The 20217-nt window shown below is 37.7% G+C and overlaps 1 protein-coding gene across 3 annotated transcripts in view; it reads left to right on the top strand.

Annotated features, from left to right (window-relative positions):
• The window catches only part of CD44 (CD44 molecule (Indian blood group)), a 50436-nt gene that overhangs the window by 1422 nt on the left and 28797 nt on the right, over nt 1–20217 (top strand). For all 3 annotated transcript variants that reach the window (XM_018082085.2, XM_025896063.1, XM_025896064.1), the window contains exon 2: nt 19220–19385. In XM_018082085.2, the coding sequence (XP_017937574.2) occupies nt 19220–19385 (166 nt within the window). The remainder of the gene's footprint in view (nt 1–19219; nt 19386–20217) is intronic.

Below are 20217 nucleotides of genomic sequence, written 5' to 3'. Positions count from 1 at the left end.
TGTACACTATATAAGTATTTTAATTATTTGTTTACCAACTGCTCAACAGATTGTTAATTTACATGCTGCCTGGAATGTCCTAAAGAATCAGGGTCTGCACTGACTCTGGGAGTAATGCACTTTTACAGTGAGGCATAACAGAGAGCCCCATAATCTAGTCTTCAGCATAGTTAGAAAAAGTATGTCAAACAAAACATAAACCCCTGTGGGGTATATGTTTCTTTAATGGTTCAGTAAAGTATTAGACTATAGCTACAATATATTTCAGTTGGTATGAGCTACATTCCAGCATGACTTTGCAGTCAGTAAGGACTTCAAAACAGCAGTTGATGGTGGTGTTTTCTTTTTTAAGCCAGTGATTTTACTGTGTATCACAGACTAATGGTCACTGCTGTTGGGAAACTCCTGAATTGGAATTTTGATTCTTTTAGTACAGAATTTCATGAAATTAAAGAGGACCTGGTATTACTGCTAACATGATTACAAAAGGAAAAATCAGATACAGAGAAAGCTGAAAAACTTATTCATCCTGAGTTCTGTGCTGCTGTGACCATACTGTCACTGATACATGAGCCAGGTGTAGTCTTGGTGTTGGCATGACTTTTGTTTTCTAAGAAGTCTGAATCCAGGAGGATACAGATGCTGACATCTTGGTGAATGTTTGTGGGGCTCATTTTCTCCAGTGAGCACTACATATTTGTAAAAATGTTTCTCCCAAAATGTTCCTTGATTAACATAAAGCAAATCCTAGAATTTTGACCACCGAACTGGAAGAAACTGGAACAGAAGTAGTAGTAAAGATGAAATGGAAAAGAGGGAGAATGAGTCTATCTCTGGGAGGGAGGAGCTTAGCTGTTAGCACTGGAGAGGTTGTCCAGGGTCCCATTACAAGGTAAGACTCTGAGGCAGGGCTGCTATAGCTGTCAGTCAGTCACAAAGGAGGAGACCTGCCTGCCTCTCTTGGTTTGTGTATCTATCCTGCAAATTTTTAAATAAAGCAGTTTGAAGAAGCTCTTTGTGCTAGTTTATTTTCACTCAGTCCTTACAGTGTGTATCTTGGCTATTTTCCCAAAGCTACAAAGTAACTAGACTTTATTAGCATTCACTTGAACTTTCCATCATTGTTTAGTGGAAGGGTTATATGGCTCTCCTTGAAATAACCTCACACACAGAGCCAACAAACTATGGCAGAGGATTGTCTTGCAGTCTTTGGAGAAATGTTTGATGATTCTTTAGTTACTGGTGTTCTTCACCACAATGAAGAGCCATTACCTTGAAAACAGGAAGTCAGAGAAAGGCCTTGTGAGGACAGATAGCATCATGGCATTGAGGAAGAACTTTTCTAAGTAAATGCTTTTAAAACCACTAGTAGCTCTAGCCAAGGTTAAACAAAATGTTCATCCTTACATGGCATATCTTTCTTTCCAGAACAGTTCCCATGACTTTTATAGGCCTGAGTTGAAGACAGTATGAATATTGCAGTTATTCATTTGTCACCTATACATGCATGAGGTTCTACTGCATCAAGAATGTGCCAGCAGGATGAGATGATGATAGACAGATAAACACCATGAGCTCATTACTGCTAAAATACTTGTTGAAAAGATGTGATTATTTTAGTTCTGAATGTAGTTGACTGGTAGTAAAATATGCTGTAGCAAAGCAGAGAAAAAACAGTGTAGAGCTTTTAAGAAGAAAATTAATCAGTCCAAGAATTTAAAAGTTTTTTGGAATTCCAAAGATGCTGTAAAAAGACTTCTCTATCTGCTTTCTGGTTTTCTTGCCTCATATTTCTGTTCAAGAATGAAGGGAAAAATGATTGAAAATACAGCTGAGAAATAGAAGACGATATGACATGTATTCTGTTATTGGTAAATCATTGTTTGGTTTTGGTCTTTTTTTTTCCCCAAGAAAATGCTATGTGAGAGAGCAAATGAAGGAGTTCAGCAAAACTCTCCTGCTTTTTCCAGGACCAAGGTTAAATGTACATAGTTGCCTGTGAAACATAACTTCACAGAGAGGATAATCCTGAAACAAACATGATCCACCACAGTAATCTTGCCTACTTTGAAAACAATACAACACTGTACTGGAACAATTAATGGTGTTCAAAACACATCATATTTTAGCATCAGCTAGTATCTGAGAGCATGCTTATCAGATTTAATTTTTCAGCATTAAATTGAATTCTTAAACTAGAGAAGTTCAAACTTCCAAGTTGCTACCATGTAAAACTCACATCCTCAGTCTATTTTGCTCTTTGCCTTTACCTGTCAGGGTTTCTTTGTGATATACCTGGTGGTTTGGACCATTCTCGATGGGTTATCGATCACTGTAGGCGTGAAGCCAGTTTGGTGTAGCTGCCAGACATTTTCCAGACTAGACCAGAAGTCCCTCAGCTGTTAACACACAGTTGTCTCCCGCTCCCAGAGAGGTAATAATAATTTCAAAGCTATCAGACGCTGTAATTATCAGTGACCATTATGGGTGCTGCCAATAGTGGTGGCAGAGAGGATTGTGTCAGTCCTGACTGTTTATCTGTTTCCTCCCTGCTCAATCAGAAGCCTCCCCACAGTGCATCAGCAGTAATATCAGTAGCAGCTGGCTGTGATTTTCCTCCCTTGCTGCCGCTGCTGGAGCTGCCCCTGCCCAAGGGACGGCAGAGCAGCTCATCATATGAATGAGTTTGCAGGCGGTAATGTGAAATGGCAACTGAGAGAAAGAGGGGTTTTCCTTGGAGAATCTTTCCAGTCAGACTGAAAGTTCAGCTAATTTCAATTTAAAGTTCAAGCCTCCGTGACTGTTTCCTGCCTAACGAAACCTGCAGTCATTTTTTGAGTCTGTGTCTTCAATTAAGAACATAATTGTACTCTCTTTTGTAAGCACTGGCTTTGGGACTTTCCAGTTCCTCTGTATGACAACACTGGCAACGTTATATAATCCAGCAATCTTATTTCAGTACAAAAATGTTCAATTCTCATACTGTGAAACAGAAAAACAGACAATCAAACAAACCAACCCAACAAAAATGACCAAAAGGAGTTGAAGAACCATCTGCAATTTTAGTAATTACTAACATGGAAGCACAAATATGGTATGCCAATTCAAAGTAAAAATCACAGGGAAGACCCAAATTTTACTTACATTTGGAGTTTGAAAAATACATTGCTTCGCTTTTTTCTCTTTTCTACTGATGACTGACCTAGCTCAGTAGGTAGAAGCTTTAAGAGACTGTGTTGCATCTTAAAAAAAAAAAGAAATAAAAGAAAAAGAAAAAAGTCAGACACACAGCAGCTGTAGTGACTTCCATCTCTCTTTCTGCTAATGATACTTACTGTTCCAAAAGCAATGTGAGACAGCTATAAAAGAGATTGCCAGGGTACAGACTGACAGCTGCCTAGGAAAAGGCATTAGCTTGCAATCATCAACTACACAATTAATGTCTGTTTTTCTAAATACCTACCTTCATAAATAAGATTTTGCCTCTGACAGAATATATAATAGTAAAAAAAAAGTTACTGTGGCATAGCTTTTGTTAATTATGTATGTCTCACAGTGACAGCATGTTAGCAAAACAGGTTCTCAGAAGTGTATTTCCCTAGGGGGCTTTTTTATTGTTATTTTTGTTAATGGATAGGTGTCTGTAAAGAAGCAGGGTGTGGTATGTGTGGGTAGTTGTAATGAATAGTTTCTTGCAGGATTCCCATACAGAAGTGAGAGGTTAACTGAAGCTCAGTTCTAACTGAAGTACATTCTATGGCCACCCAGAACCCTGTGGGCAGATGAGTTAGTTCAGTCCAGGCAGCAAGAAATTTGCTATCCAAACTGGGTCTAAAAGTCAAGAATCAGACTTAATTTGGCAGCCTCTCTGAGAGAACATATCTTGCCACCAGGGAGGCTTATCAGCAAGGGATTGGTATCCTGCATGCCAGAGCAGTGTGGCTGCAGCTGTTTTCGGAGAGCAGACAGAGCCCACATGTCTACTCAAAACAGACCAAGCAGGCTGGAAGATGCTCTTTCTACATGTAAGTGCAATAGTCCAACAGTTCTGTAGGGGAGATTGTGATGGTAGTGATTTACCTACTCTTTGCCACCGGCCAACTCACATCTTACAGACAAGGTGAAGTGTCTCTATCACAGAATGAGGAGACTGAGGTATTGGTACAATATGTCACTGCTAAGGACAGCCAGGTCTTCCCAACTCCATCCCAGTGCTCTGGAAAAAACTTCTGCACAGGGAATACGGAGTAGTTAACTGGGCAGGTTCAAGGGAAAGTAGTATTTCCTAATTATGATTCATTAATAGTGAAGACACTGAGGGTGAGACCTAAACACGTATTACTGTTTTCTTCTCACTCACTTCCCTATTTTGGCTCCTTCTGCTTGATTAAGTGTCTTCCATCAGTTTAAGTGTCCTTTCTCTTTTCCGTCATTCACAAGGGCATGTAAGTGTAGGGAAAAAAAGCTTCCTTTTTCAATGAGTCTTCATATTTATAAATGTAGGGTTTTGTTCTCTGTTCCTATGGATCATTTATGCATAAATTTTATATATAGGAACACTTCATGGAAGTGAAATAATTTGTATTTTGTTTGAACCAATTTCTCCCATAGCAGTGCTGTAATAATCAGATATAACTTCCTTTATTGCTCTGACAGTTTTATCCTGTTTACTTGTGTGTTTGCTATCTATACACACAGTGAAGACTGGCAGCTATTTTCAGCTCAATAGCAAATGGTTCCTGTTAGACAACAGCAAATGCAAAGTAGAGTTTCCTTAGAAAGTTCTTATTCAAGGCTAGTCTTTTTATGATTATGGATGTTTGAAACTGTCTGGCAAATGAGAACTGACTTACATCCTTTGCCCTACTCTCAAACTTAACACTTCTTTTGGTTCAAGAACTTAAAAATCCGTTTAATAATTAACTGAAGAATGGTGCCTTAAATTTAGTCATGTTTCTCTACTGTTTGAACCAATACTTCCTAGGGATAAATATCAATTGTCTTCTTGACATTTTGGAGGTATTTGTACATAAAGGATTGATACTCTGGGAAAGCAAAATGCTGAGAGACATAAAATGACTTAGCAAGTCAGGGGAGGATCCAAGAATAGATCCACTGTCTCTAACCTGAAGGCGGGCCACCTATCTGGTCACAATGCCAGAAGGTCCTGTGGCCAGAACCTTACAAGTCCTGAGAAGCTTGAATATCAAGCACAGTATCACTGTGCAGCCATTATGTGTATCCAGGTGGTATCCAGGTATATCTTTCAAATGCCCACAATCTTCTTTTTAACAACTTTTTCTAGTTCTCACACCTGTTTACTGTTTTCCCCACTAATACATCTGTGTCTCTCTGGTACATCTGACTGAAGCAGTCTAATAAATCTGATAGACTTTTGTCACCCTGTGTTTGTGATAGAAATTTGTATACATTTGATGCAGTAGAACTGCTCATCAGCTTGAGCAAAATAAAATTCTTGAGCAAAATAAAATGTAACAACCACATTCTTCTTTCAAGAGACCGGTCTCAGAGATTTGAATGACAAGAAAATACTCATGCATGTTTTTATTTTTAGGTGGTTTAATTTCAACTTACTGTGCTGTGTGGCACACTGTAATTTTGTTCAACATCAGGCTAATAGGGCATGAGCATCCAGTAATTTTGGAAGATTGGTATGAAAAAAATAGCACTCTTATGCTGCACTAGTAAGAGTAACTTCATCTTCTTGTGAGGAGCAAAAGCTCTTCTAGCACAGAAAATAAGAATACCCTTCTTGATATTGCATATTGAGCACTAAACTTTTGAACTCCTCTTTTCCAGAATGTAACAAAATGATTTTATAGCCCGCTGAGAAGAGATACTTTGTGGTTCTGGTTCATCAGTAAATGGGTTTTAGACAGGTGGCTATCCAATTAACAGTCCTTGTATTAAAAGTAGTAACAGGCAGACATTTTGAGCATGTGAGACACATTCCCATGGTGATTGCCTAGTTTCTTTCCTGCTTTTGTGGCTTGCCTTAGAAAACCCTGTATCCATTTGCTCATTGTTGTGGTGTAAAATGTTGCAGAGCTCTCCTACGAGTGTGTGTGATGATTTTTGTGTCTCCTAACATTTCTATTAAGTCAGTTCCATTCATTCTTTTTTTTTTTTTTTTTTCTTATGGCTCTATTTCCTGGCTGCTTGCTGGGTGGGAAAAGATTACAGTAGTTTTGGTTTATTTTCTCAACATCTCTTTGACCTGCCAAGTCTCACACATTATCTAGCTGTGATACTGTTTGTGTTCACACTGAACAGAGCACAGCATTAAGTATTTTTTTAAAACAGTGAAGCAGGGGCAATTTTAGAACATCATAGAAGGGTAAGATCAGCACAGTTATTTAGTTTTTTTTTTTCAGGGAATGTCTAGGCCTAAGTGCTAGATAGTATTTTCTGTCTCTGTGGGTTCATGTGGATTAGAGAGAAACCCACTTGTCCAGTTTTCGAGGAGGCGGCATATCCTGTGACTTCGAGACTGTTAAGACCCATGACTGAATCTTAATTTGTTTTCTGTTAATGCCTTGATGAGTGTATATTTTAATCCAGGTATTTCATATAACAAGTAGTTTGTATAACTTTCTGGGGCTGGAGATCTTTTTGCTTCTCCTTTTATGTTTTTTAACAACTACAATTACTTATATATACGTCAGTGGGTACCAGAACTATTGTAAATTAGTGTAGAGTAAACAATATATTATATACAGAACAATGCAGGACTGGTAAAATGTTGCAATAGTGCTCTTAGAGATCAGTAGAATTTCTATCCAAGATTTTGTATTTGCAATGGATAAATTCTTTAATTAATCTCTTTTACAGAGCAAGGAGGAAAAAAAAAATAAAAAAGCCTCTAACTGACTAGGCTACCCTTCAAAATAAAGTATAGACAATGTTATTTTCTTCAAATACTTCTATGCTGTCACAATCCTATTTAATAAATAAAGCATAGCCACAGCATTGAAAGTCTTGGACCCAGCAAGACTTAAATCCATTAATAACCTATAAAAGTGTTTATTGATAGCATCTACTTGATGATACACATCCACATCTTCAAAGCTCAAGGTGGGCATTAGTAACAAAACACAGTGGTCTCTCCTCAATATATCCTACAGCACCTTAAACATTCAAACATTTTGACTCCAAAGTATGTCTGAGATGTATTCCTTCTGTTTGTCACCTGCTGGATTCTTATGACTACTGTAGAAGAAGGACTTGAATTTTTCTTGAAAGAGATTTGATATCATATGCTTTCTCAATGTATCACTTCAGAAATAGAGGGTTGTTTGACGAAATTTTGTTCTGTGTAGTGTTTCTTTTTCTTGCATTGCATGAAGTTCACATAAATATCACATGGTCTAGAGGGAACTGGTGCCTTATCTAGTGGGTTTCATCAACACATTCAGCACAGCTGGAATCAGGCTTAATGGGTTTAAATTACCACAGAATTTAAAACTTGAAGTATTATTTAACAGAGTAAAAACTATCGAGAAAGAAGTGACCTGACAAACATGTGGACAGCAGAAAATAATAATTAGTGATTTTTGGAGGCCATTGGAAGTCAGTGATTTTATCCCAACCTCACAGGTAGGGAAACAGAGAGAAAGCAATGTAACCGTAAACAGAACAATTTCTTCAAAGTCCCAGTGTGGTGTTTCATCAACAAGGTTTGTGCCTCTTTTGCTTCAATTTCAGAAAGCAGGTATGATTTCACATACAGGGCTATTTCAACTGAAAGAAGCATTATTACTAATCATAAGAAAAATGTCCTTGTGCAAATAATGTTCTGCTGGATCGGAAATGAACGAGAGCACAAAGGACCAGAGCCTTGTCTGAATGTTGTTGTCATAAAAACAGGAAACTCTTTCGTTACTGTTTGGCAATCCATCATTGAGTCTGGCTATGCAATCCTTACTTCAGCTGAACAGTCTGTGTAAGAAAATGTTCTTTATGAGTAAGAGCAAATATTTTCCTAAATTTTGAAATTCTTACAAACAATTTTTTTTCAGACTTGCACTGAATTTCTTAACAGTATCAGTCATCTCTCTGAGTTTATTACTCATAGTGCTCAGGTCATGCCGCTTTATCGACACCAGTCACCATTATATTACTGTTGACTCACAGCAGTTTCAAGGCAATGCATTAACACCTTTTTTCCACCCCTGAAGTGATACAAATATATCCACACTGATAGTCATGGCAACATGACTGATATGATCCTGTCTTCTGCTTTTTAACTTACTTGTTGGGTATCTTGAATTGATTTCTATACTGTGAGGTGTCCCAATATCTCCCATCTTTCCAGAGGAAGTAGTTTTAAGAGTCAGATGATTTAGCAGTTTCAGGCAATCATATAGCTAGATGTGTCTAAGACATACTTTTAGACTGTTCAAGAAAGACAAGTAAGATCTATGCACAATGACTAGTAGCAGATCATCCTGAAAAGTGGTTCCACATTTTGGCAGCTACTTCTGCTGTTTCTAAGAGATATGATAGAATCACAGAATGGTTTGTGTTGGAAGGGACCTAAAAGACGATCAGGTTTCAACCGCCCACCATGGGCAGGGATTCCACTCTTTAAATCACATTGCTCAGGGCACCATCCAACCTGGTCTTGAACACTCCCAGGAATGGGGCATCCAGAGCTTCTCTAGGAAACCCATTCCAGTGCCTCACCACCCCCACAGTAAAGAACTTATTCCTAACATCTAATCTAAATCTTTCCTCTTTTACTTATAACTGTCCCCCCTTGTCCTATCACTCTCTGCCTGTGTGAAAAGTCTCTCTCTCTTTTATATAAACCCCCTTTAAGTACTGCAAGGCTGCAATGAGGCCTCCTCAGTGCCTTCTCTTCTCCAGGCTGAAGAACTCCAGCTCTCTCAGGCTCTCTTTGTAGGAGAGGTGCTCAAGCCCTCTCATCATTTTTGTGGCCCTCCTTTGGACTTTCTCCAACAGGTCCATGTGCTTCTCATGTTGAGGGCCCCAGAGTACTCCTGGTGGGGTCTCACTCACAGGGAGAGTAGAGGGGGAGAACCACCTCCCTCAACCTGCTAGCCACAACTGTTTGGGTGCAAACCAAGATACAATTGGCTTTCTTGTTTGCGAGCACACCCACTTGGCTCATACTAGGTTTTCATTCATGAAGAACCCCAAGTCCTTCTCATCAGGGCTGCTTTTAGTGAGTTGTTCACCCAGTCTGTACTGTTGTGTCCTGGACAGATGCTTTGTCTAGTGCACATGACAAACAACTTGATGAATTTTGTTTCAAATAAGTAATGCCTAACCCCGAGATTAGCTCAGTTGGTTGGAGCATCGTGCTAATACACCTAGGTTGTGGGTTTGATCTCTGTATGGGACATTCACTTAAGAGCTGGACTCGATGATCCTTGTGGGTCCCTTCCAACTCAGAATATTCTGTGAAGTAAGTAATACCCTTTGTGAGGGAAAAATATTGTGCTTTATCAATAATAAATTAGTAACTATAGGTTTTTCTGTTTATTAAGGTGGCATATTCCTGATTTGCTATTTAAATTGACTCTTGCTCAAAATGAAGCCAATCTCATAAAACTCACTGTACCTGAATTGAGGTCTGCCATTGTATCATTTGCCATTCAAACATTGATTTAGTTCTGGATGTTTTGTGAAATCCAGCTATAGCTCATTAAGATAGAAGATTATTAGAATCAGCAAGCATCACAGCAAAAACACTGGCTTTCAAAATAATTCCAACACTTTTGGGAGACAATAATGTGTCACTATTCGAGGAGGATTGCACTCAAGCTGTAATGCATTGTCTTTATGTATCTCCACTGCCTAAATGTAGGACTTAATGAAGTATTTGAAATCACAGAATATCAAGACCACACTACCAATGCTGTTTTCTCATTCTTCCCTCAGGCAAGTGAATTGTCACTGCCTCTCATGAATTGTTAAGTTTAAATAAACTTTAAAAAAAATAGGAAAAATATATTAAACCAGATGCATATTATTGTTTCTACCATACTTGTGGTAGCATCAGCATTGCATACATACTAATGATAATTCCAAATTCTAGTTATTAAACATACCTTTTTACTAAAACAGTTATAAAAGATTCAAAACCAAGACTGTAAAAATTTTTGAATAAATTTAACTGCGCATATAGCTTAGGGTACAAATAACCTGCATACATCTTAGGAAAGTTACTTGCTAGTCAAACATTTTCAGTATAAATCTCAAGATTCTTGAAACTTTAGTATATGGATGGATAGAGTTATACAGAGTCCAGAAAACTGAAACATTTTGCCACCAAAAATTCCAGGAGAAGTTGCCTGCTTGCTCAGGTATTCTGGTTACAGGCTGTGGGATCCCTGCCCTTCTTGTATTAGGGAAAAACCAGATGGGGTAGTGGGTGTAACAGTGTTGTCTTCCATCATCAGAAGGTTGCACTGATTTAAGACAGCATAAGAACTTTACCATTGACTTCTATAGATCATGTCTTACATTGTGAGGCATATTCTAACAGCCTTCCTCTTTTCAGTGTGCCTACCAGAGTAATGTTATCTTTGTTTCAACTGGCTAGCTTTCAGAGCTTTTGAAAAGATTCCTGAGGTTCTTTTCTTTCATTGGATAGGTGACAAAGTAGGGAATAGGCATAATGCCCTTTGAGCTCCAGGCTGGGGATCTGTCTGCTGAGAAACTCTCTTTGTCAACTGCTTTTATCCCAAATAACTAAATCAGTCGAACAATGAATATCAGGCTTCAATTATTATTCACCAGCCTTGTTTCATATGTGTTTCTTCACCTGGATTGCGGGGCATGGATCCAAATGATTCTCTTCACAGTCCTTGTTACTCAGCCTTTGGGGTTAGAATACTCATTGTACAGCCTGAAGCTCTCCTAGTATCGACAATGATGATTATGTTTTCATCATTTTGAGGGGGATATATCAGATAACTAACTGCAGACTATGATTTCACTGCCTGCAATTTTTCCCCTGAGGTGCTACACAGCTGTACCATGTTCTAGTGGAGTCTGAAAACTTTCAACTCCCTACTGAGTGAAACTATTACAAAAAGACTAATATTAATGTCATCAGCAAGGAAGTTTATCATAAGTGATGACACAGTATAGGCTCACTCAGGATGTTTACCAGAACAACAGTTGCCAAGCAGATAAAGTATGTTTGAAAGAGGCATTAGCAGAGTTTTTGTCTTCCTACAGCAACTGATAAAGAGTGAAGCATATTTCTTGTACTTTCTTGCATTTTGAGTGATTCTATGAATGCTTGATTTATAAATAGCACCACCCCCACTCCCATTTTCTTAAATTAGTAGCCAGGAGAGCTATCAATTAAGAAATTTAAGATTTTTGCCCATCAGTAAACAGATACAATGACTTTGGTAACCAGTTGGCAGATTCCTTGAGAACAACAATTTAGAAGGAGGTCAACAGCTTGAGCTTTGTCCCACACCCCATTTCCATTGTGCGCTTCCGGAAGTAATGCAGAAATATAAGGAATACATGTTAACATTTGGTGGAGAAGGGAGAACCTTCTACTGCAGTGTATCCCTGTCTGGCCTCTGTGTGTACCTCCAGCCACATCTCTCTTCCTCAGTGAAGAAACCCACTTCAGCTGTCCACTTGGACCTCAAGGTTAGCAAGGCTGTCTCATGACTTTTTATGTAGTTAGCAGCACCCAGGAAAGTGAGGAAGCTACACTCTTATTTGCTTTTTCGGACTGAGTCACTAGGTACTAAAATATAACTGTGTAGTAGAAACAGCTTAGGCACAACTTCAAAGGTAGGTCTGCTGTATACCTTTGGATCTGTGGAGAGTCATCTTCACTTTTTTGTCACCACACCCAACCACCAAGAATATGTTGTCTCTATTTGTAGGAGGAACTCCTTGCAAACATGCAGGTAAATTCCTTTTAAAGTGTTTTCCAGGACTTTACTGTCTATAATAAGCCAGGTGCATGGAGAATTTTCTTCTCTCAGAATATCAGCTATCTATTAGGGATATAGTTATGTGGGTTTTTTCTCTCCCATTAAAATTTTCAAGGCTTAGAACATTTTTCTATGCCAAACTGAAATGAAAATATGACATTTTAAAAAACTCTAGAGGGAAACTTTGGTCTAAGTTCCTTAAACCATCTATATGTATTGCAACCATGTAAGCATTTAAACTTAACTTTGTTAAATTGTTTCATTTTATTTTGTGTGAACTAATTATTTTAGTTTCAGAATGAAAGGCAGTTTCAAACCGAAAAGCAACCCCCTTATTTTGCTTTATTTCAGTATCCACAAGGGGTACTTTGAAAGCCAAAAATGTGTTTTATTCTCACTAAATCTGGAAATGTATTTCCTATAAATCATTGTAAGTTTCACAACTTGGCAATACTCCAAAGAAAGTATTTCATCAGACAAATCCCAAGAACCTGTAAAGACTTACTTTCACTGTCATTATTTGGAAGACCCTTGATTATGGTGTAGGTGGCCTATTTCCAGATTTGTTTATCTACTCTTTAGAGAATGGTGTTTGACAGAACAAGAATATTTTAACTGGGAGAACACAGAAACAGCACCCAGCCACACTAAATGATTACACATATTGCTTGATCCTTGACACTTTTTTGTTGGGATGGTAAAGGACTGCAGCTGCACAGACACAAGTTTGCTCAATTCACTTGGATCTTGCAGAATTTGACTTCTAAATTTTGATCAGTGTGTAATCATCCTGAGTCCTATTTTCCCAGCACAATTTTCCTTTCCTCATCAAGCCCTGAGGGATTCAAGTATAGGTGTGTTTTAATGATGTCGACACGTGCCTATTAGTGACTGTGGCTGGGATTAATGAATCATTTTGCATAACCTAGCAAACAGCTATCCAGCGGTTTTCATCACTGACTCAGGCTTTAGTCCAACTTCTGACATAGAGGCGAAAGTCTCTGTATCCTGTTACAGTTGCCTGGGCTGCGAATTCCTTGAATGAAGTTTTTTACTAACAGACTCTAAAAAAAGGTGGAATACTCAGCAAATAATAATGCCTTCCAGGCTCATGTGTATTGTAGTGCATTACCTAATCACTGAATGATACTTTTTATACATTTAATTTCTCACAGATGTCAAAATGGCAGTAATTGGGCTAACTTAGTGTATACGTTGACAAAATTTCTTGGATCTTGAAATGCCTCATGAATCCATCCCATATGAAATTTTGTATTCAGAGGGCATTTCCTCAAGTCAGAAGTAAAATATGCATTCTTATTTAGCCATGAAGTAGTTTTCCTGAGAAACAATTAAAAAAACAGGCATAACTGGAGATAGGTCTGAACTGAAAGATAAGATGTGGACTGTCCAGACCTCCTCAGATATTAGGAGTCATATGAACCAATTTCTGGATTTACCTGGAGTTACTAGGATTTTCTTTTAAACAGGTTTTCATCTGTTTCCAATATGTCACTTTCCTCTACTTCATTACTAACATGCATTTAAAGCAGGTGATAATATTCAAAATGTAGATATCAGTGCTAAGCTAGTGGTTGTTCCTGTTCAGGAGCATAAGATTAAATAATCTGTAATTGTAAGGACACATTTACCCATGTGTATCTGCCTGAAGCTTGAAATAAGTTTAATAAATTTAGAACTAAATTCTTATAATAAATGTAAATCCCATATTCTGTTAAAACAAACAAATGAAAACTATATCCACTGTGAAACCTCTAGTTCTGTCCCTGTTGTCAGCCCCAGTTTATCACATCCTGGTGACTTATCAATCATCTTGAACCGCAAACTGAAAAGGAAAATCCCCATGAAAACGGCACACTAACATTTCCTCGTTGCCATGCGATTCAGACTGCGGTTTTACCAAGAAGTCTGTTAACATGTATTCTTCCACACATTGTCGTTTCAGTGGGCAGGGTTTTTGCAAATCTTCCACTTCATTTGCTTTGATGTATCTCTGCAGTTGTTAAAATAACTTTTTTTTTTTTTAAATATAAGACATCATCCACCTTCAGAGTGAAACTCCAAGGTATCATCTTGAAAACAATGAAAAACACAGAGCAGTGCATGAAATATCCATACACCAAAAATCTTTATGGAAAATTAGCTCCAATGGGAAGAGTTGCATGAGTCAGTGTTACTCATTATGCATAAGGGTTGCAGAATCAGGGTGGAAATAGAAATTGCACCTGGTTTCTTCCTGTGACAGTTTCTAACAAGCCTCTTATATTAATAATCAGGGTGTAACTCACGCTTCCATGACAGGACAATGCTCTTTAGTATGCCTAAGATAATTCTATACCATCGGTGGGCTCTAGCTAGCAAATTGTCCGGGGAACTAAAGTGAGTGATTTTGGCTGACAAGTATTAATTGAACATGGTTTATCTTTGTGAATGGCAACAGCCAGCAGAGAAAGGTTTGCATGCAGCTGCTTGGGACAGGGTATCAGAAATTCCAGAAAAGATGGAGAGAAATGGCCTATGTGGAAGCTAATGTTCTCCATGCCCATAACACTCATCACAGACTTAGGGGCATTCCATGACTTTGGATTGTGTCACACAGTCTCATGGTCTGGATGAGATAAATGATGATGACAATTCAGACATGTTTAGTACTTTTTGCTTTTTAAAGAGCTAGTATTAAACAGCTGTAGCAAATTATGTGGATGTCAGGGAAGGATCATGGCCTGTGAGCACCCAAAGCCAGACAGCTCTGAGAGGAGGCAGGAGGGAAGGTTTGGATGCTGTTGGGATGTCACTGAAAGTCCACTGTGAATCACTCCTTTAAGCTTCAAAATGGTTAAAGGGGTCAGTAATAGTTTGTTACTCAATTGTATTGCCTTGTCTCTCGAAACAGAGCAAAAATCCATCTTTTGTATAACTGTGTTAAAGCCAGTTAAGTAACATCAATAAAAAGTAATAGATTTGATCTTCCTGCACTATCGGAAAAGATAGAATATGCATTTAGATTTGGTTTTGGCAATCATGTTTCTTCCTTAACTCAAAATAAGTTTGTAAACCTCACCACGGGAAAAAGAATTTAGGGTATTAATTTGGTTTAGACTCCATCTTTTATTTTTGTTAAGTTTTCTATTGATATGATTAGAAGTTTTTTCATTACTTCAATTAAGGATCCTCATTGTCTGGATGAGGAGACTAGAAAGTAAAAATACTGTGCTACCAGACAGATCTGGGTTGCGTGCTCTGCATTTGTATTTTGACATTCTTAAAATGTGGTAATTACTGTCTTCAAAAACTAGATGTTGAATTTATGCAATTGCCTTAGACTGTGAAATATTGTGTGAGTTTTAGGTACTGTGATAGTCCTTTTTCTGTATTCACTTCTTCATGAACAGAGTGTCTATACTACAGCAATGGTACATTTTTAATAGTAGGCGTAGAAGATATCATCAAAGTGAAAACAAACATGCTGTCTCAGCATTACTTTAGGGCACAGTGCCAAGGAATTGGATGGCCTTAAACCCAGTTTTGAGAATTGGATTGCCACATTTTTGCCTGGGGTTTCCCGGACACCCACGTGATCTCTCATGCTGCATGAGCAAGGCTTCCTGAGAGCTTTGGTCCTCCTGTGTGGGCATGCAGTGCAATTGGGCAGCACATGTGCAATAAGCCTGATACTTCTCAGAAGTGTCCTGGTGTGCAGTATGCGCTCTGTAGATCCAGGCTAAGCATTTCCATGAAAAATGTACACATGCATAGGCATGTAGCCTACAAGTAGTTCCATTAAGCCTATTTGTGTAAATAAGCCTAATTTTTTAAACTCTTGAAGTCTAAGGAATTGACTCTCGGAGGAATTCTGACTATTACTAAGTAGCTGGGTGTTAATGGAGCATATATTGTCATGTTTAAAACTATGAATGGGTTGAGGTTTGAAGACAGTTAAATGAACTCACTCTAAACAAAAGTGAACTTCACTTTGTGATTCAGTGACTATAGGATTAACTGCTATCAAATGCCACCCATCTGCTTTCACAGTTCTTCAGAAATTAGCCTAAAGTTATCAGAAAAGGTGTTGATGTTTCAAGCAAATCTGTCTCCAAGAACACTGAGCCTGTTACTTTTAAGTAATCAAACAGAACTTTGTGATCTGATCCCCAAATATAATATTAAGTCTTGGACTTCACAGAATATGTTTCATGATTAACAAATTTCGGCCTGTTTTGTTCTACAGGGAAGAGAGAATCAAGAAGGAAAAACCAAAGAGAAGCCTTTTTCTTGTCTAGGTCATTTATGTTTAATACAGCTAATGACTGGACAACTTCCAAGATAATGTCGGTCTTTGAATATGAAACATTTGTAGCAAAAGTAGAAGTCACTTGCATGGCAGCTGCAAGAGCAGCTCCATCCCATAGGAGTAGCCAAGGAGTGGCAGAAGGGCCACATCCTTCTATGCAGAGCAGCTATTCGTTGTGCTGTTATAAGGAAATATCTATTGGGATCTACATCCTGTGGTTTGTTGACTACATCTGTGACACTGCACATATGTGGTGATGACTTTTCAGCATGTGGTGGTGTTCAGTCAGGACTGTGGCCACAGAAGGTCTCAAGTCCATCAACTATTCCCAGGACCAGTGCTGTGCACATCTGCATCTGGCATTTGTGGGGAGCACTGTCACAATTTCAGAATCACGTGTGGGAACTTGCTGAAACTAACCCCTGTTGCAGGACATTAAGTCCTCCAGGAAAGAGAAATGTATTTTTTAGTGTCCTCTGCCAAACAGGTTCCTCATTCTTGCCTTCAAAACCTCTTATGACATGTCTGTCATCAGAGAAATTTCTGCAGAACTATTTTTCCCTGGAAGAAGAAAACAACTATGTCAAACAAAAAAAGGCATTTTGAGAGAATGTTAGTCCTGCATAAATTTTACAAAGCTAAAAATTATGTGTTCTTGATTTTTTTAATAGCGTATGATAATACAAACACTAACAATTGTAATTAGCAAGGCTGTTAAACAGCTCTGCAATGTATATTGATTTTGTCTAAATTGAAATTTTTTTCTTCAGCCAAAATACTGAAGGGGGGGAGCTGGGGGGGGGAGGGAGCAGAGATACTTTGTACATTCTTTTTGGGGAAAGGCAATCCAAGTAACCATAATGGTTAATTTTGTTGCCTATGGTAAAAGTATTCAAGACTGGATGCACAGCTTTTGAGCTCCTTTGGTCAAGCAAACATCAATACTATTGGACTCTACCCAAGCTATGAATAATGATTGTCTTCTCATGCATCATACAGTCTGGGTTTAATCTGGTGTTTTATCTCCTTGATTGTTTCCTGTGAGCTCTGTAAAGGAATGTTCCGTGCAGTTTACACTTAGTAGATACACTGTACATAGAATAACGTCAGTTTGCCAATGAACAAAAGTAATTGAAGAAAGAGTGCATGCCTTATTTACTATCATTTGCTTTCACATCTATACTATAGAAGAAAATAGACTGTCAAGCAAGAATAACATTAGGAAAGTTACTTGTTCACATGTGTCAATGGAAATGTGTATGAATTGCATTTCAGGTCCTTCAGAAAAGCAGTTATTATTTGTCTTTTTTTTTTTTTTTCAAATAGATGGTACAAACACACCCTTTTGATATTTGGAGGAGACTAGTCTATTTTTCCCTTTCTTGCACATGGAACTTCCACTAAAAATAAGATAAAAATGAGTCATGCTCTTCTTCTCACTGGTAATAATAGGTTACTCCTATTAAGTGTGCTTTGCTGTTGTCATTCTAGTCTGCAGTTGCAATTGCTTTTTTTCTCTAGAGGGAAAGGTGGGGCAAAAACAAAGTCAATTTACATTGCTTGGAAGTGTCCTGTTCTTCCCTGATTTTTCTCCATGCACATGATTGTTTTTATTTGTATTATTATTATTGGTAATATTATTATTATTAACTCTTTTTTTAGCTGCTTCTGTTAAAAAAGATGACAGATAATATTTATTTTTTCTCTCATTTTGTCGGTCACAAATTTTCCTGGATTATGCCATTTCCCCACTTGTTGCATTATGCAGGCAGTATTTTTCCAACAAAAAGATGAATGGAGGATGATCTCCTCCGAGCCTCTAGCCCTTATGCCTTTCATTAAGTGTCTCTAATAATTTGGATGAGGTGCTCCCCTCACTCAGGCTTTGCAAATACTGCTTGTTCAGGTTTGCCAGGCTTGTGGCCAGAAAATGAATTGTATTAACTGTATAAACTATTTTTTTTTAATTTTATCCTCATACATTTTGCCATTGAAATTTGCTTCTATGTGCAAGCCTTTATGGTATTATTAGGTTAAAATCCATCCAAGGTAACCTTTAACATTAAACGAACACTGCAGTACATGTTGAAACTCTGACATGAGTTGGCAGTAAGATGTTTGTGAGAGAGCATGAACTGAGCAGGAAGAAACCTTTCAAAATGGAGGGAAATATTGTCAGATGAATGAACAGGTGGCGAGAAATTAATTCATGTGAACTCTTATATAGCGTGTATTTGACACTTCTTTATCTGCCCCAGCAGGCTGAATATGAAGAGTTTAAAGATTATCTTTCAGGGAGTATTTAACAACATAATGTTGTTCTAGTCCAGACTTAGTTTTTGTCTCAGGTAGACCATGAATAGTTCTTATCTCAAGGAGATCATGAAAATCAAACCACTTTCTGCTTTTGTCTAGCACATAAAAGGAACATGTTACTTGAACTGGTTCTGAAACTGGGAATTGACATATAAATTCATACACTGTAAAGGGATCACAATAAGATAATTAAAGAACTTAATGATCACAAAACCTCTTGTTATACCCCATTTCATCTTCTAAAAAACCTGTTATGAATGAAATATTTTATTTTCAAGTACATCTGACTATTCACCTAGTTTTGCAGCAGTGTGGCTTCCAAGGTTTCACAAAGTGTATCGTCTGCACATTATTGTTAATGGAATGTTAAAAGTGCTAGATATCTCACAAAAACATGTTGTATTGCTATTTTTGGAAAGGCTGAAGATTTGGCTTGTGCCTCAGTGCAAAGAGGGGAAGTATGAAGAACGTGATTGAAAGTGGTAGTGCTTTTTCTGAATGAATTGTTAGCTGCTACTTCTTGGTGGTTTACATTGAAAATACTATACTTGAAAATAAACAATTTCCATGTCTTCAGCGAAGCATTAGGTCTAACAATTTGTAACACCTTTTTTTTCTTTTTCTTTGATAACAGAATTCAATGTAAGCTGCAGATATGGAGGAGTTTTTCATGTTGAGAAAAATGGTCGCTACAGTCTCACACGACCTGAAGCAGTCAAACTCTGCAGAGCTCTCAATAGTACCTTGGCAACACTAGAACAACTGAAGAAAGCTCATGAACTTGGATTTGAAACTTGCAGGTAAAGAAATTCTTGAAAAAATAAGATACCATGACAAGTCAATCCATCCATGCTATAGTGTAATAATTATATTTGACTTCCTATAGCTGCTAAGATGGTCATAGCAGTTAGATGGTCATAGCAGTTAAATAAGTTATATTGTGTAATGAACAAAACATCTTTGTGCATGTGTATGTTTGTTCTGGGCCCAGTAATAAATAAGTTCTTGATGCGTATAGTTTTTACCACTTATCTTTTAAAAAATCATAACCTCTCACAGATAAAATCTAAAGGTTACAAAACATTGACAGTATAATAAACTAATCAGAAAGATGTTCCGATCATACTGTATCGCTGAGTAATGAGTAGGATAAGTATGTGAAAAGTAAGGACCTAACGTAAGGTCAAAGACTGAAGATGGTATATATGGTATATATGGTATACAAAACTCTGCACTGTTTCTTGTCAAGGAACAGTAAAAAGCAGCAAGTGGCATCATGAGGGATGAACTCTTGGCATCCCAACAAAAAAATAGCCACAGTATCAGTGCATCCTTATAATCTGTGAATGGAGAAGTTTCAGAAGACAGACATAGTAATTATTAAAAAACCCCAAACCACGTTGTCAAGTGACTTAATTATCTTCTATAAGTAATGATGTAATACAACAAAATCTGTAACAAAAATCTCATCAAGATGAAATATTTTCCCTAAGGATGCCCTCTGTTCAAGCACTGAGTCAATACAGTCCTGTGGTCTGTAAATGCATCTCACTATATGAACATGTGATCTTGCTTTAAAAAATACATAATAAACTTACTATGCACAGTGCTTTGAAAACTTTCTTATACATA

This window comes from Manacus vitellinus, unplaced genomic scaffold (genome assembly GCF_001715985.3).
Source record: "Manacus vitellinus isolate BGI_N305 unplaced genomic scaffold, ASM171598v3 scaffold_59_pilon, whole genome shotgun sequence".
Classification (NCBI taxonomy): domain Eukaryota; kingdom Metazoa; phylum Chordata; class Aves; order Passeriformes; family Pipridae; genus Manacus; species Manacus vitellinus.
This window is presented reverse-complemented; position numbering and strand designations above follow the sequence as displayed.